General features: G+C 42.8%; 1 protein-coding gene across 1 annotated transcript; it reads left to right on the top strand.

The window, feature by feature from the left end:
* Positions 1-380: 380 nt before the first annotated feature.
* Positions 381-16,470, top strand: LOC133107275 (serine/threonine-protein kinase SIK3 homolog). The gene is made up of 9 exons (XM_061216244.1): positions 381-764; positions 3,596-3,888; positions 4,389-4,444; positions 5,162-5,297; positions 6,063-6,190; positions 8,973-9,099; positions 9,802-9,970; positions 10,650-10,749; positions 13,586-16,470. Exons 1-9 carry the CDS (start codon positions 528-530, stop codon positions 14,683-14,685), a joined length of 2,346 nt encoding a protein of 781 aa, XP_061072228.1. The 5' UTR covers positions 381-527; the 3' UTR covers positions 14,686-16,470.
* The last annotated feature ends 2,176 nt before the right edge of the window (positions 16,471-18,646 follow it).

An 18,646-nucleotide genomic window follows, 5' to 3' on the forward strand; every position in this document is an offset into this window, starting at 1 on the left:
AAATAATTTGCAACCACATACAGAAATAAAGCACTCATGACACTTCAGCAGTCCTATTTTAAATATTACATATATTCTGTCTATCTGTCTATATTGCGCACATCTCTGGATGAGATCCCAGCTCTTGATGTTGATGACAACATCAAACTTGAATTTTTGCATTGGATTTTTTCTATTGTGTAGATATTTTTTCTATCTAACTTTCGTGGTAAACAATACAGCGACATAGTACTGACCATACGTATTTATCAAACCAGACTGCACTGTGTGTCATCCAGTAATGCGCTCGTTACGCAAATCTGCTCATGCGCTGAGTTTAGCATGTAGATTCCAAAACTTGGATTGGACAGGCAGTGTACGTCCCGGTGAACATTAGCTAATTGTTTTACGAGGGACCTAGCAGGAGGGTCTTCGAACGACTTCAGTGGCCCCTTGCTGATGCGCGGATCCTATTTGAAGGAAGGAAAGGAAGCAGCTTTTCTCAAAGCCAGATAGTGAGTGCAGTCTGTTCGGGAACGGCATAAGGAATGCCAGCAGCTGTCAGCGAGATGATAATCGACGGTCCCCAGATTTTAGGGCTGCAAACGCCGGATTGCTTCAGTACTACAGGTTTTTTCCAATCACCCAATGGCTGTAATCCGACGGATATGCTCCGCAACTTTTACTGCACCAAAAAAGTTGGCCATTATCTCATCGGAAAAACCCTTGGGGAAGGCTCATTCGCCAAAGTACGGGAGGGTCTTCATGTGATAACCGACGAAAAGGTATTTTATATCTATGTGGTTCTTATATTCGTGTTTCTTTCCCTCATAATAATTAACTTGTGCGTTTTCGACACGCCCTTTTCTATGATGGAAGAAAACATTATTTGAACAATGTAGCCAAGTTTACTTTCTTATAATGTAAACTGTTTTATATAAAATAAAATATAATATAATCTAATCTAAGGGAGGAATTTATACGATATATATTTTTTGTTGTTGTTATAAGTATTAGCTTAGTTTCTTCCTTTACATGTTCACACTTACTACAGCATTTACCTGAATTAAGTTATGTTCACTGCTGTGGATAAACGTGTTTCATTATAATGGACAATATTTGTAGTGCGTGTATCGGCTCAGGCTGTGCCTGTACAGTTCATTGTTCGTTGAATCTGACAGATGTTATTAAGAAAGACACATCCAAGAGCTCAGTGAGGATGTACATTAATCACGGATTACCCCAGAGAATATTACCAATTCAGTTCAGGACCTGGAGATCATATTGCACGGCTCTGTGCGTCTTTAGATTGCGCGACGCTCGAGCTGGGCAATATTTGGCTACCGTTGGAATCCGTCTGTACTCAGTATTAACCTCGCTGCTTCTATACAGTAGCCTATAAAGATGTCTGCACTTCGACCCATCTGATTATACTCACATACGGAGCTAAAAACAAGTTCTTCACGTCGCAATGCATGCTTAAACTATGATGATTTTGATTAAGTCACATGGGACATCCCCGTTTAAATTAAGGCTTACTATAATTATTTTAAACCGTGCAATTGTCTGGGCTTTGCGGGAATTTAGCGAACGGGACATTTGCATATTTGACAAACAAGCGCTCTGTGTATGGGAGACCTGGAATCATCGTTTAATGCAGCTATAAAGCATGCCTTCCCTCTGCTCCCACAAATAAAGCTCATTAATACTGCAATGAAATTTGCCTCATTAATTTGTTGCTGACTTTCAATGAAAAATAGGAGAAACAATACATTTAGTGTGTATCACTGGGAAAGTCAAACAGGGCCCCCAGAATTGGGGTATGATACTTGAATCTACCGCTGAACCTAACCCAATTCATCTTGCGTGTCTCGGTGCTCTTAACTCCCCTTCCCTTTGAAATGTTTCTGAGACACTTCCTTCTGGTTTTGCGTTATCATCTGTCCTAAATTAACACAGCTCATGGAATTACTGCGTGTATGTTTTTGAGTGCATGACGCTACTATGTGCATGTGTTATTGTACACATATGTTATGTGGATGTATTACTGTGTACATGTCCTATTGTGCTCATGTGTTACTGTGTGCATGCGTTAGTGTGGTTATATGTTATTGTGTGAATGTGTTACTGTGTGCATGTGTTACTGTAGTCATATGTTATTGTGTGAATGTGTTACTGTGTGACTGTCTGTTCTATGTACTTTTGAATACAAGATGCGGGAGAGACCGGGTTGGATGTTCATGGGTGGGAGGTATCGAAGGTATGCAATTGGTTACAAAAAACATTTGCCTTTTGAATCTATTGGACTACGCTGTAGGATGTGAACGTGTGTTGTCAGTTGCCTTTCCTCTGATCCTCTGATGGCTGGTGATTGACAGTTGGGACAGGGCTCTGAAAGTTCTTTGCACAGTGGAGGGAGATGGGTGTGTCAGTTGAGAAACTCACAGACAGACCATCATGTCAGATTAGAAATTAAGACACAGACAGGGATATGGGGGGGAGGAAACAGCTCTGTAATCTGTAATTACAGTTGTTTCTGTAATCTGGTTTTAGCCTCTTTGATTTCTCTAACCTGCCATAGACAGCTTGGCTGGATAATTCTCTTGCTCATATAAAAGAGGAAATATTGGGCTCTCATTTTCTCATCTCAGCTCACAACAGACACCTTGAGACATTTGTTTCCAGTTAGCTTTTGTTTTCTAGTTATTAACCTTAAATGGAATGTAGGCTATATATTCGGCATTATTACTCCAGATCTGGGTGACACATGGCTTGAACTAAAAGGAAATTTGGGTTTCCTGCAATCAGAAGTCAGTCCAATACTGTGTGTTTTGGTTAGCCCATTGTGTGGCCTATGTCTGACTCTGCTCTGGTTTCCCATTATTATTATTATTATTATTATTATTATTATTATTATTATTATTACATACTCCAAAGGCAATCAAAAGCCTAGAATCAAGAGTAGATACTGAAAGCTTTCTTATACCTGCATGAAGAAAGAGATTGAGCACACCTGACTAATCAGAAACTGCTGAGAAGCCAACTGTCCAATTACTTTTGGTCCTCTAAAGTGGAGTGTGTATAAAAAGGGATGTCATTATTACATGGCTCCCCCGATATGGTTGTAAATAGCCTCAAATTAAAGGTGACAGTCTGCACTTTGAACTCATAGTCATCGTTTCATTTGTGCTGGAGTGCAGACCCAAAATAACAGAAATTGTACCACTGTCCAAAAACATACGGACTGCATGGTATATGTTACTTGCTGTGTTGAAGAGTGTATGGTATATTCTGTGACACTTGAAAGAAGAAAGCATTTTCATTTGCAAGACACAGTAATAAAAGGGAAAAAAGTATTAGCTTGTGTTTTGTGTGATAATCTAAACTTACTTCTTGTTGCTCTCTCTGTCTCTCTCTCTAAACTTACTTGTTGCCTCCGTGTCTTTTTTCTATCTGTACTTACTTGTTGCCTCTCTCTCGCTAAACTGAGTTGTTACCTTTCTCTCTCTCTGTCTCTCTCTCGCTTTCTCACTCTCTCACTCTTTCACTGTTGCTCTCTCCCTGTCTTTCTATCTCTCCCTCTCCCTCTCTCTCCCTCCCTCGCTCTCTCTCTCAGGTGGCCATCAAGGTGATAAACAAGCACAAGGTGAGAAATGATGAGTATGTGATGAAGAACTTGTATCGGGAGGCCCAGATCCAGCAGATGATCCGGCACCCCAACATCGCGCAGCTGCTGGACATCATGGAGACGGACAATAACTACTACCTGGTGACGGAGCTGTGCGTAGGGGGCAACCTGCTGAACCGCGTGTACGAGCGCCGGCACCTGGAGGAGCACGAGGTGCAGAAGTACATCCGGCAGCTCAGCATGGCCGTGGAGCACCTGCACAGGGCCGGGGTGGTGCACAGGTCTGCGCCTCAGCGTCTCACACAGTGTGTGTGTGTGTGTGTGTGTCTGCACGGGGGTCTCTGGAGTGTGTGTGTGTGTGTGTGTGTGTGTGTGTGTGTGTGTGTCTGCGCGGGGGTCTCTGGAGTGTGTGTGTGTGTAAGAGAGCCTCTGTTGCCTGTGTGTGTGTGTGTGTGTGTGTGTAATGGGGTCTCTGTTCTCGGTGTGTGTGTAATGGGGTGTCTGTTGTGTGTGTGTGTGTAATGGGGTGTCTGTTGTGTCTGTGTGTGTGCGTGTGTGTAATGGAGTCTCTTTTGTCGGTGTGTGTGTAATGGAGTCTGTTGTCAGTGTGTGTGTAATGGAGTATCTGTTCTCGGTGTGTGTTTGTGTGTGTAATGGAGTCTCTGTTGTCAGTGTGTGTGTGTGTGTGTGTGTGTGTGTGTGTATGTGTGTGTAATGGAGTCTCTGTTGTTCACTATGATTAAATGTTTGTGCTGAATTTGCAACAAAATGTTTACTGCAGAGACCTGAAGATAGAAAACCTTCTGCTGGATGAAAATGACAACATAAAACTGATAGGTAATGAAACAAATACATACAAATGTATATACATGCATAAAAATTATTGGTAACACTTTACAATAAGGTCACATGAATTGGCATTAACTAATGTAGTTAAGTTTAATTAATGATTTACAAATGCATTAATTAAGCATGAAATTCACTTCTCATTAGTTAATGTATTTCTTAACTCCTAATTCATGTATTAGTATACATAATATTTATACATTTATACAAACCAATAGGGTAAACGTACAATTACTTGAGTGTTAACTGATACATTAACTGGTTTTCTCATTCCAGTATGAATTGGCATGAACTAATGTAGTTGTTAGCAGGTATTCATGTACAAACACATAAACAAAGCTGAACAGCTTAACATTTCAGTAGTTAGATAATTAACAACTCATTTAGTTCATGCCAATTCATATAACCTTATTGTTAAGTGTTACCAAATTATTTTATGTATGCATACAAACACACACACATTTTTATTTGGAAACAAAATACACACACACATACACACTGTCTAAGTTATATGAGATGTTTTGAATAAAATTTTTTATTAAATGTAACATATTGAAAATGGTTTTAGTTTAGTTTTTGCATGTCATCAGATGGAAAAGTTACTTGTATTAAGAGCTGGAATTGAGTAGAGTAGAGGGTCCCTTTAACTAGCAGTGCTCTAAAAATTTTCACGGTGATGTTTACACTGGTCTCCCTCCCCCGGTACAGATTTTGGGCTGAGTAACTGTGCAGGGCTCTTGGGCTATACGGACCCGTTCAGCACACAGTGTGGAAGTCCTGCCTACGCTGCCCCTGAACTCCTGAACCGGCAAAACTACGGACCTAAAGTAGATGTCTGGTCCATGTGAGTGGGGCGTTTTAAATCCCCGTGTTTTAAGTCAAAGTGAGGACAACTCAGTCAAAACAACAGCTTGCAATGAACTTACTGTATGATGTATTTACTGCATTTGTGTGAGTATAATGTGTTTTACTGTGTATCAGTGTTCGTATAATGTGTGTTTACTGTGTGCCAGTGTGAGTATAATGTGTTTACTGCATGTCAGTGTGAGAATAAGGTGTGCTTTACTGGGTGTCAGTTTGAGTAAAATGTGTTTACTGTGTGTTAGTGTGAGTATAAGGTGTGTTTTACTGTGTCAATGTGAGTATAAGGTGTGTTTTGCTGTGTCACAGTGAGTATAAGGTGTGCTTTACTGCGTGTCAGTGTGAGTATAAGGTGTGTTTACTGTGTGCCAGTGTGAGTATAATGTGTTTACTGCATGTCAGTGTGAGTATAAGGTGTGCTTTACTGGGTGTCAGTTTGAGTAAAATGTGTTTACTGTGTGTTAGTGTGAGTATAAGGTGTGTTTTACTGTGTCAATGTGAGTATAAGGTGTGTTTTGCTGTGTCACAGTGAGTATAAGGTGTGCTTTACTGCGTGTCAGTGTGAGTATAAGGTGTGTTTTACTGTGTGTCAGTTTGAGTAAAATGTGTTTACTGTGGGTTAGTGTGAGAATAAGGTGTGTTTTACTGTGTCAGTGTGAGTATAAGGTTTGTTTTACTGTGTCAGTGTGAGTATAAGGTGTGTTTTACTGTGTCAGTGTGAGTATAAGGTGTGTTTTCGCATCTCCAGAGGGGTGAACATGTACGCCATGTTGACGGGGACCCTGCCCTTCACTGTGGAGCCCTTCAGTCTGACTTTACTGCACGACAGGATGGTGAACAAAGAGATGAATCCCCTGCCCCCTTACATATCCCCTGGTATGATGCAGACATACTCAGATGCACAAGCACACACACACACGCTCAAACATGCACACAGGCACACACCAATTAGGGTAGCACATATGTAGAATCATGCTTTTTAAAAAGAGCAATAAGAATATGCCATAGCTTCTAATGTTTAGTTGTTTACTACTGCAGAAAGTAAGTTTGAAAAAAACATGATTCAACTTATCATGCAGCCCTAACACTAACACATGCACACACATAAACATGCACATGCGCATGCACAAAACGGTTAAAAGGCCAACATGCTTGTCAAAGCAAGGGTTCACAAACCTGTCTTCACATGGAAGGTTTTCCACTTTCCAAAGAGCAATAGCCCTCATACAGGTATGTCTAATTTTATATGTCCCTGCCCGATCTACCTCATGTGAAGAGCACAAGCTTTTCTTATGCACTCTTCCGCAAGCCATTGGCTATTCTACAAGCAACAGGCTACATAGTAAGGAAGCCAATGGCTATCCACTACACAGGCAATTTGTTAGGCAAACCATGAGTTAGCAAGTGGGCGATTTTACACGCTCCAGGTTACATAGTATGAAAGACATGCAGCTACAGCAGCTGTCACACGAGAGCTGTGTCACACTGGTGACTGCTGGTAATCTGTACTGCTGGAACTGATCCAACTAGAGCCCCAGTGGACTTAAACCCGTACAGCCCATGGTGGGGCAAAGCCACCACATGATCGTGGGTTCAGACCCGCCATTTTGAGGCTATAGTCATGACAGGGGCCTGTACCCACTGTGCCACTTTGGAGCTCAGTAGTCAGTAGTCCTCCTTGGCTTGGCTCGTATTCCCCCTCAGAATAGCGCATCCGTCACTGGTACAGCCACAATTTTAATTTGGGCGCAGCCTATAGCCCAGTGGCTAAGGTGCATGACTGAGACCTGGGAGGTTGGTGTTGCTCGCCCCAGTACAGCAACAATAAGATCAGTGCACCTGTTGGGCCCCTTGAGCATGGACCTTTGGATAAAAAGCCGCATAACTGTAATGTCATGTAATCTATTAAGGGCAGCCTATAGCCGAGTGGCTAAGGTACATGACTGGGGCCCAGCAGGTTCAAGCCCTGGTGTAGCCACAGTAAGATCTGCACAGCGGTTGGGCCCCTGCACAAGGCCCTTAACCCCACATTGGTGGGATTGTTAGCCTAATCAACTGTAAATTGAGTTGAGTAGCACTGAGCTAGAGGGTAAATAGATTTTTATTTATAAATGCTGGGATTTGTTATTGTGTTGCTGAAATTGATGATTCAACAAATTATTCTGTTGTGTATCATGGCTATACATGCTGCCAAGTGTATATTTCAACAAATATAGTTTTTATTCATGTTGAAATGCTGGCAAGTATTTTACAGTTTCCTTTCAGACTGTATTAATTGTTTTCTTATACATAATGTTTCACTTTTGTGGAGATCCCAAGCCAAATTTAAATCAATTTAAACTTATTTGCCCAATGGACTGTATAAGACATGTTCCCTGCATTTGCGAACCTTAAGTACATTTGCATGAATCCAAGAAGAACCGGTTTCATTTGATTGTTGGATTCATTCTAGAGAATTTTTAAATTGAAATCGTTAACAGCAAGCACTTAGAAAAGCACACAGTGCCAAATAGGATCATAAAATACGTTTATAACCTGTGTCTCGAAATAGCATTTAAAATAAACCCTTCACAGGCGTAGGGGAACGGAACGCCTGTATGTGTTCAGTAAAAAGACACTCAGCTCTGTCATGTGCCTGTTCGTATAATCTTATCATTACCCTGCTTATGTTATATTTCGTATTGCTTTCCTACTTCCTCAAAAAACAGCTGAATTCAATAGAATGTTTTTATATTTATTAATTTGTAGCATTGTGGTTAAGGTAAATGACTGGGACATGCAAGGCCGGTGGTTCAATCCCCGGTTTAGTCACAATATGATCCGCACAGCCGTTGGGCCCTTGAGCAAGGCCCTTAACCCTGCATTTCTCCAGGGGAGGATTGTCTCCTGCTTAGTCTAATCAACTGTACGTCGCTCTGGATAAGAGTGCCTGCCAAATGCCAATAACGTAATTTGTATTATATTTATTAATGAAGTGACACGTGAAAATGAATGCTACACTTAGAGTCGCAACAGGCTAAGATGCAGTGAACCTTGCTGTTGCAGTTCAGTTCGTTGTAGTTGCAGACTGACACCTGCCAAAGGCTGAGTTTGGCCGGCTCACGTGGAGCGGCATAATTGGCTAGGCCGCTCAGTGGGAGGAAGGAGGACTCAGCAGGGGGAGGTGCGCCGCATACAAGAACAGCGGCCCAATCACAGTCGTGGTTGGAAACGATGCGGCTTGGAGAAGGCGTGTCGCTCATTATATATGGATACAGCACATCTCTACCCGAGTCCCATTGTGGAAACAAAAATGGACCATAACCTAAATAAATAGCCACCAATCCAAAATCTCAAAATCAAAATACAAAAAAAAACTTTTCAAAAGAATCACACTATTCAAAAAAACAAAACACTTAAAAGTAAAACACAGACGTATAAAAAGGGTGTCTTAAAACAAAGCTTTCAGCAAGTTTCTCCTTGCAAGTGTCTCTCCCTAACCCTGCAGAGGCTTCTGGTGTTCTGGTATTCTTATAGCTCAGGTGAACCCAATCAGTTAATTAGCTGACTCCAACACAGGGGAACATAACAATGTGAATTAGAATGACTGTACATCGCTGTGTTTCGGGATCTCGGCTGTGCTCCGTGTTTATTCGTTAATCTCCGTTTCTGTGTACAGGCGCTGTAATGCTCCTGAGGAACCTTCTGGAACCAGACCCGGTAAAGCGGCCAGCTATCCGGCAGGTGGCGAACACACCGTGGCTGCATGACGGCCAGGTCCCCATGAACCTATCGTTCCTGAACAGGTGAGGCAGCCGTCGCCCGCGCACGTTTTTTATTAAAAAAATTTTTTTTTATAACATGATAATTTGTAAATATTCTTTAAAAAAAAAGTAAGTATAAACTCCAATATGTATGTATGTATCTGCAATATAGTAGTTCATATTGAATATTATGTGAGGAAATTCTATGCCTATGTTTGTGTAGTTGTCCTAAGAAGGGTTGAATTTTGATTTGTATGAGATAGCTGTCCTCCTCACACTGCCATACTTCACCACATTTCACAGGACCCACAAGAATGCACACTGCTCACTAAATATAAGAGACACCTATATCTATTATATTATCTATTTTATTATAGCCTAGTGCCAAGCTATAAGTTGCCAAGTTTACTGGGACCCAGAATGTTGATAGTTCAAACCCCAGTGTAGCCACAATAAGATCAGTGCAGCTGTTGGGCCCTTGAGCACGGCCCTTTACACCACATTGCTCCAGGGGGAGATTGGCCTCTGCCGAGTCAAAATCTACTTAGTAGCTTTGGATAAAAGCATCAGCTAAACAAGTGTAATGTAATGTAATCTATCAGTAACGTTTCCATCCTCAGGGTGTTCATTCTCTCCTTTAGTATATGACTAGGATCACTAGCAGCTTACACATATTTATTACATTATATAAATACATACATTATGTATATTAAACTATGGTGTGCGTTTATTGCTGTTTTTCAGGCTCCACAACAAGGACATAAACCATGTGGTGGTCCAGCACATGACGGAGAAAATGGGCTACAAGTACAGCGACGTCCTGAGCAACATCAACAACAACCGGGCCTGCAGCTCCCTGGCCACCTACTTCCTGCTCAACAAGAAGATGGAGCGCCTCCTCAAGGTCAACGTGGTAAGCAGGAGCTCACCTTGCATTACATGTTATTCAGCTGACGGTTTTTTCATTGCATTACATTCATGGCATTTGGCTCTTATCCAGAGCGACATACAACAAAGTGCAAACTGCATACCCATAACCAGGGATAAGTGCGCTGAAAGACCCTAGAGGGAAGTACAAACCCCCTACCCTTTGTGAAGATTCTGATGGTCTTTAATGACCACAGTGAGTCAGGACCTCAGTTTAACGTCTCATCCACCAGCACCTTAGATTCCCCATCAAAGCACTAACCAAGCCCACACCTGCTTAACTTCAGCCATTTACTAACCAAGCCCACACCTGCTTAGCCTCAGCCATTTACTAACCAAGCCCACACCTGCTTAGCTTCAGCCATTTACTAACCAAGCCCACACCTGCTTAGCTTCAGCCATTTACTAACCAAGCCCACACCTGCTTAGCTTCAGCCATTTACTAACCAAGCCCACACCTGCTTAACTTCAGCCATTTACTAACCAAGCCCACACCTGCTTAGCTTCAGCCATTTACTAACCAAGCCCACACTTGCTTAACTTCAGCCATTTACTAACCAAGCCCACATCTGCTTAGCTTCAGCCATTTACTAACCAAGCCCACACCTGCTTAGCTTCAGCCATTTACTAACCCCCCACACTTTTTCCCCCTTTGCCCCCCTCAGGAACCCGCGGAGAAAGAGGTGAAGCCCCCGCAGCCCCTACAGGAGTCTGCCTACCTGGCCGGAGGGAGGAGCCAGGCCAGGGACTCTGTGCTGACCCCAGGTGAGCAGGAGAGAGGCGCACAGGGCAGCTGCTAACTCCCGGAGCTGTGTCCCGCACGGATGGGCTTTGCCAGGCGGTGTAGCGGAGGCAGAGGCTCATGGGTGATGGAGTCCAGGCTTTTGACGCTGTGCCGGATGCTTTCTAGTCTGTTGGTAAACGAGGAGCAGCGATGGGCTCGTCCTCCTCGTGATGGCTTCTTCTGTTCTTTACGCTTGTGGGATGTGTTCATACCCAGCCGATCCTCCTCAGCTGCTCAGTGATCATCCTTTATCCCTTCCAAGATCAGGTTTTTTTTTTTGGGGGGGGGATGTTTTTTTTATTTTTTTAATAAAAAAAATATTAATTTAGTGTTCTAGAACTCCTTTGCTCTCAATTACCAGTAATGATTGTTACATCAGAATTTAGGCTGAACAGCCCTGCTGAGGAAAAAACCCCAAAAAAACAGCTCAAGTTACAGTGGCTGGTGCTAGCATTTCAGAACAGCTCCATACTCAACATGGTTTAGCTGGTTAAACAGTTCAGAACAGCTCCATATTCAACATGGTTTGACCAGCTCGAGCTATGTTTTGAAACAGCTGGTAGCTGGTAGCTACAGCCGGTAACTTGTTTTGAAACAATTGCAAGCTGGTCATAGCTGGATTTTACACCAGGGATTCTGATCACACATTTGTGACCTCAAACCTGAAAGGGTTTTTGGGGTTGAACAGGAGTGAGGTTTCCCTCTCTGGCAGTGGACAGGCTGCAGAAAATAGGGGAACCTCCTTGTTTTTACCAGGGACTGCACACAATCAAACACATCCACGTGATGCCTTTTTCCCAATTTAGTGAAAATCCTACTTTGCATCAAAAGCCCCAAAGGTGTTTTTTTTAAATTGCACATTGAAAATAACAAAAAAAGTCAGTCATATTGAAAAAATAATATGAATTTGGGTACTGAAACGTCATATCTATGACACAAGTATCTCTCACATACAGTGCCCTCCAAAAGCATGGTAACGGGAGAGTGAAAATTGTTGTTTTGTGTTATAATTTGGATTGGAGATCAAAATATGCATGAGACAAAAGTACAAAAAAATGGCCTGAAGAATACGAAAATGTTCTTGCGTAACGTACATTTTCTTACTTTTTTTTCCAAACAAGGAGTCATATGGGTGTGCGATGTCAGATTCAACAAATGCTCCTAAAACTGTCCGAAATGACAAGGCTGTCTGTTTTATGGGCAGTACTGTAGGCCAGTTATGTCAGATAAATGGCAAAAGGATCAACAAGAACAAGGGACAGTCTACAACATAGTCAGTCCCTGAATTGGGGAGACTGCATTCATTGATTTTGGCAAAGCATAACAATATAGTGGGCTGCTGATAAACTCTTATTCCTCCTAAACAGTCCACTAAAACGAAACGAAAACATTTGAGGTGAGAAATAAGCAATGGGCTTGCTGAATCTTGATCTATATTTGATCTGCAATGCCTAGTTTGAAAGTTTGAACAGAGTTATGCACATCCGTCATCATGTACAAGCAAATTTGTTTGTACAAGTGGTTCTTCCATGACACTCAATAAGCTTTTATTTCATGGTAGCTGCACACGTACGTTTTACCATTTTACTGAAGCAGCTGTCTGTGTTGAGTCCCACAGTTTTCCCCTCAAAATGACAGTTCACTCCTGTGACCGTTCCCATACTTTTGATGAGCCCTGTATAGGATGATTAGCATGGGCACACATCACTGCCAACCTGATATTCAGTGCCATAATAAAAAAAAAAACATTTTTTTCCACTTCTGCACCCACACCCTGGCTGAGCAACTTACACATCCCGGTGCACTTGCCTGTGAGCCAGTGGATGCATCACACCCTACACACTATTTTCTGCATGTAATCCGATCTCTCCATTATCATTTAAATGGGTTCCCAAAAAGTGCTCACAGGCAATGGTACCACATTACAATAACCGAAAACCTGTCTGCTGATGGATGATTCCCCCTATAACTGGTTTGAAAAACTGCTTCGGGGCTAGGTTGAAGCCGGCCATATTTCCAGCTTACTGTCTTGTCAATGAACTATATCTAATATAGACATGTGAGATCACTCTGGTTGACTTCTCAAAGTCGTCCTTTTCCCAGATGACTTGTCCAAGGTCATGCTCCATGTAGGTTACATTATTGATGAAGGCCCCGTCTCAACATGTAGGCAAAGAGTGACAGATGTGTCTCTAGCAGACTGACGGGGGGATGGTGTAGTAAACTTCTCAGGAAGGAGCAATAAGGTGCCGTTTGCAGCTACGCAACGTTCTCATAACAGCATGCTAATTTCAAAAAGCCACCGAGAGGGTATTCAAAACACCTGGTACACCGTTCCTGTAGGACTGGAGTATCTCGAAATGAGAGCCTGAGGGTTTTTTCACAGGGTGGGATTGTGGGGAATGGAAATCAGTCCCGTGCGTAAACCCCAGATGCTGCTGCCGCTTTGCTGGAGTCATGCAAAACATCGCCGCAGCCTGCTGCACAATCTCACGCAACGAGCAGCGCAGCTCCGCGCCTCTCAAAGACCCCCGCTTCCGCTCAGGCACAATTCCCTTTCCTTATGTGAGAAAACACAGGGAAAAGCAGAGGAGCAATGCTAGTCACAACTGGAGGAAAAAAAGCCCACAAAAAAACCACAAGAATAAAAATGAAGAGATGAAGAACTGCTGCTTTCAGGGATAAGCTAACTGCAACAAACATGATGATAACTGTATTGCTCAAGATTAGATAGAAACTGTATTGTGGATATGAGGTTGGAGGAGTTTGGCAAGATACAGAGAATTGTTCGCATCCCTTGGTTTCTCTCCATCTCAGGTCTGCTCCGCCCAGTTGGTTGGGACTGTGTTCGGTACCACGGAGGAACTGTGCCCTCCCCTTCAGGGGCATACCTGGAGATAAATCATTTTATGCCCCTCATGCCTCTGCCAGACCTCAGACACCACAGACGCCTTGAAGCCCAGAAGCTATTGGCCAGAGGACCAGTGCAGGGCGGGCTGGGCTTCTCCACAAGTTCCCGAGTCATGGGAGTACCCACATATTCTCCTGTTATAGGAGTCTCTACGAGTTCCCGAGTCATGGGAGTCCCTACGAGTTCCCGAGTCATGGGTGTCCCTATGAGTTCCAGAGTCACGGGTGTCCCCACATATTCTCCTGTTACAGGAGTCCCTACAATTTCCCAAGTCATGGGATTACCCACAAGTTCTCGAATCATGGGAGTCTCTACAGGTTCTCGAGTCATGGGCTTCTCCACAAGTTCCAGAATCATGGGAGTCCCCACAAGTTCTCAATTCATGGGTGCCCCCACACATTCCAGAATCATGGGAGTCCCCACAAGTTCTCAATTCGTGGGTGCCCCCACATATTCCAGAATCATGGGAGTCCCCACAAGTTCTCAATTCGTGGGTGCCCCCACACGTTCCAGAATCATGGGAGTCCCCACAAGTTCTCAATTTGTGGGTGCCCCCACACGTTCCAGAATCATGGGAGTCCCCACAAGTTCTCAATTTGTGGGTGCCCCCACAAGTTCCAGAATCATGGGAGTCCCCACAAGTTCTCGAGTCATGGGGTACTCTTGGAACACAGGTTTCCAAGAGATGAACAGCAGGCAGAAGCCAACGCCTCCCTGGCTCAGGTTGACCAATGGTCCCCTTCCCCACCTCACCCACCTCCAGAGGAATGCCCCTACCCCCAGAATCACCCCGACCCCTAGACCCAGCGCCCCAACCCCTGCCCTGACAAACCTCGGGGTCCAAGCCAGGCTGAGGTTGGCCAAGATGGACCGCCAACAGGACGCCAAATTCCCAGCCATGGGCATCGCTCAGATACTGAGGAGGCCGACGCCCTCCCCCACCTTCCCCGACTATCGCATGCAGACACTGCGCTACCCTGGGGGAAACCCCCGGACCATCTACTGATGCATTCTGGGAAAACATATTTCACCCCCTCAGCTTCATGTTGTTGTGCTGATCCCTGGAGCAGGCCTTGGCTTTTTCTTTTCCATGAGGAATTTCAATCCATGCGAAGCAAAGGGCTTTCACCATGATAGCAATATGTCCCTGTGGGAGGTAATGTTGACCTAAATGTCTACACATCAGTGTATGATGCCTTACCAATTCGAAGGAGGCAGTTCACATGCCTGGATATTGGTTCTTATTTCACATTTCATCATCCCTGTACAATAAATGGATGATGCCACATCTAGGGAACCATTTGTGAGCCAAATGGCATGGGAAACAGTAAAGAATTTAAGAGAATGGGATGCTTCTGGTATCAGTTTTGATCTGCAGAGCTTTTTCATTTTCATGTTCTGTCTCAAAGCACATCACTAGCTATTCAGTAGATTTCTTTCTTTTTTAAGAACTCATAGTGTGTGTATGTGTGTGTGTGAATGTATGTGTGTGTGTATATATATACACATATATACATACATACACACATATATATACACATATATACACACACACACACACACACACACACACACACACACACACACATATATATATATATATATATATATATATATATATGTGTGTGTGTGTATATATAACCACTATAACTTTAGAAAATATTGACTACCTTTCCATAACATGAAGTATCAGCTTTGGTGTCCTCAGAAAAATAGTTTTTGAGGACAGCAAAGCAGTCACAGTTTTGCTCAGACCAGGGTTGGGCAAAGAGGGGTGGATCCACATTAAATTTGCCAATTCATGAGCTATAGCTGCATATATTGCATGGGTATGTTTTGTGAAAGCATTTTACTGTGATCCATTATAACACAAGGAATAGAGATACACAGCCCTGACTCAACCCATCAAGGTGACAGGCATTTCAAGGTTTATTTTTATTTTTATTTCAACAAACTCCTATATTTTGTTATAAGTGTGGATTTTTATAAGGTGAGGGGTAAGTGAACTATAGCCATTAGCATTAGCCTTTATGTACATATCACAAACCAATTATTTCTGCAATGTCAACTAGATAAAAAGGAAGCGCTCTGGAACTTAGGTTTTTTTTGTATGGGTATAATGGGTACAATGCTCTTTTTTTTTTTTCAGTACAATGCTCTTTTTTTTCAATGCTCTTTTTTTTTCTTTTTTTAAAGAAATGTGGATGGAGATTCTATTCAAATAATCCATGCAAAAATCAAACCCAAAGCCACTGTATTTTAGGAACTCACCAGACCAAGAACAGTTTGAACTTGTCATGTTAACTGCTTGTGCAAAAATGTTACTTGGCAAGTATGAAATGACATTTGTTTTATTACCATGTTGAAAGAATGGCGATTCCCTGTAGGCAATGTACGCTGTATGAAGACCCTGTGAAAAAGGATCTTGTTTCAAAAACACAACTGTTCTCCGGTAGACAATAGACAGAAATGCAACATTTTGATATTGAATTTGGTTTAGGTATTGTAATACAATATAGTCTCTGAGCACTCTCCATATTGTTCCCCATGGCATCCAATTCCCTGTATGTTTAGCACAAAGAATGAAATTCTCAAAGGAAATGTCTTCAGAGTATGACTGTTTATCGACCTTGAAGCTGCTTCTTTGTTTGTCAGATGAGTTTTTCACTTTCTAAATGGCTTTTTACAAACTGTCCGAATGGCTTTTTACATAGACTGTGTTTGGGATACTCTATTGAAAGTAGTATGGAAACCCATGCCTTTTAGGAAGGGTTTTGTAATGTAGCGCTTTACCAAGAGTGTTAAAATTTGTAAATAAATTATTTGAACTGCCTGGCTTTCTCTCTCTCAAAGTTACAGTATCTCAGTAGGCTACACACGCACGCGCACACACACACACACACACACACAAAGTATTTCCAACATTGGGTTTAGCTGCCAATTCTACACTGGCAAACACTGAAGTACAAAGTGGAGACATAACAAGCATTTTTACAACTGTTGCCAAATGTCAAGTGTCAGATTTCTAAGACATCTCTGGCACTGGCTATACAGTAGGGTTTTTTTTTGTTTCTTAAGAACCTGAGTGATTAAAATCAGTCTGACAATTTTTGAGCCACCCTATCTAGAAACAGGGCACCTCAGACTTCCTTTTCTTATGATTTTAGAAAACATGAACTACCTTTCCATTACATGATGGATCTCCACCCCTAATCTTGCCTGCTAATTCTCCCCTTGGGTCACTACGGTGACACCCAAAACCTTTTGACCAGTAGAGACAGAGGAAGCTTTGATGTTTCGGATGTTGAGAGATGAGGACCCCCCACCACTTTGACAACACACCCTCGCACAGCATAACCTAAATAATCGGTAGATAAACGAATAAACGCCGCATCCCTATCTCCGCCTGGGGTTTACGACTGGAAGATGGCATCCAGTCGACCCCGATACCCCACATTAAACTGACACTCATCACAGAGTTGGCTGAAGCCTGCTGCAAATTACTAATCTGAAAATGTGCCATGATTTTTCCAAATGAACAGGATGTGTCAGCGGATTTGCTTATCATGGCAGGATAGTCAATTGTTTTCTTTCTCTGAGAGGTATCTGATAAATTATTTGCATGTTACCCAGGATAAATGACCAATTTACAAACTAGTGCAAAACTAAAATGAGACAAATCAAATTAATGTCTTTGAGAGAAGGCTTTGAAGTACTTCTATGTCAACCTAGAAACTGGTATAAACTGTTAACAGAAACCCTACCCATGCAATAAAAGCACATGATCAACAATTACAAGATGTTTTACGAGTGCAATAAGCTTGGGGTCTTTGCCAAGATAATGCTGCTAGACTATTACATACATCATGTGATGCTTGAACCTGCCTTCTAAACAAAGGTCTTTGTCAATATGTCTGGGCTTAGTCCCAAAGGCCTAATCCCTTGTCAAGGTCTGTCAACAGCGGAGAGAACAAATATTTCTTTGGAACTAGGAAATAACTGAATCCATACAAAAGAAAAATGCTGAATTTCCTGTCGATAAAAAAATTGCAGACCTGTTCTCCAGGCCGGGGGTGTCAAACTAAATTCCCAGGGGGCCGCAGTGTCTGTGGGTTTTTGTGGTTTTCTTTCCATCATCTGTCAATCCGGAAAACCGCAGACACTGCATCCCTCCAGGACTCCGGGAGTTTGACACCTGCACTCTAGGGTATGGCAGTAAGTCATCAGACAAAGAAATACACTTGGCATGTCACAGTTTTCATGCACAAAAAATTAATTTGAAAATGATCCCTCATATTGCAACCCATTGGGGACCAAAGGCTATTAATATTCCCCTTCTTGAGTAACGCAGCACTCCAAGCCAGTATGTTACATTACATTACATTACATTATTGGCATTTAGCAGACGCTCTCATCCAGAGCGACGCACAACAAAGTGCATACCCATAACCAGGGATAAGTGCGCTGAAAGACCCTAGAGGTATGTGTGCGCTAGGGGGAGAATGCGATGTCACTCATCTCAATTAGCCTGTACATTTGAGACTCGGGAGTGGATTTTTATCCTGGATCTATGAAGCTACTTCCACACTGCTCAGAGTATTAGGGCTTTAGCCGTACAGCGACCTGACTTCCAGCGAACCCTTGCAGGAGATAATGCCATGGCAACAGACAACACTACAGGTCAACACAAGCCCGACAAGGCGAGGGATTGACCAATAGGCACCTGGTTTCCAGCGAATGGAGTACACGTGAATATAGGGTGGGGTAGGGTTGGGGGAGGGCCTGGCTGGTAGACCCACACGGAGGAGCACGTGTCCTTTTGTTTTTCTCCACAGTCCGTTCCTGATGAACAGGAACAGCCCTTTGGTCGATCCGCCAACACCGCCAGCGTTTCAACTGTTCATTTCCAGGCTGAAAGCTTGAGGTGAAAGATGCTAATCTAGGGTGCCTTACTACTTTTCTTCAAA

Source organism: Conger conger, chromosome 13, assembly GCF_963514075.1.
Source record: "Conger conger chromosome 13, fConCon1.1, whole genome shotgun sequence".
Lineage (NCBI taxonomy): Eukaryota > Metazoa > Chordata > Actinopteri > Anguilliformes > Congridae > Conger > Conger conger.

What these genes read in the sequence shown, in the direction of transcription:
- LOC133107275 (XM_061216244.1), top strand. Translation starts at nt 528, where the DNA reads ATGCCAGCAGCTGTCAGCGAGATGATAATCGACGGTCCCCAGATTTTA. An exon ending in TGACAACATAAAACTGATAG is followed by an intron (nt 4,445 to 5,161) that starts GTAATGAAACAA and finishes CCCCCGGTACAG; the next exon opens with ATTTTGGGCTGAGTAACTGT. An exon ending in AACCTATCGTTCCTGAACAG is followed by an intron (nt 9,100 to 9,801) that starts GTGAGGCAGCCG and finishes GCTGTTTTTCAG; the next exon opens with GCTCCACAACAAGGACATAA.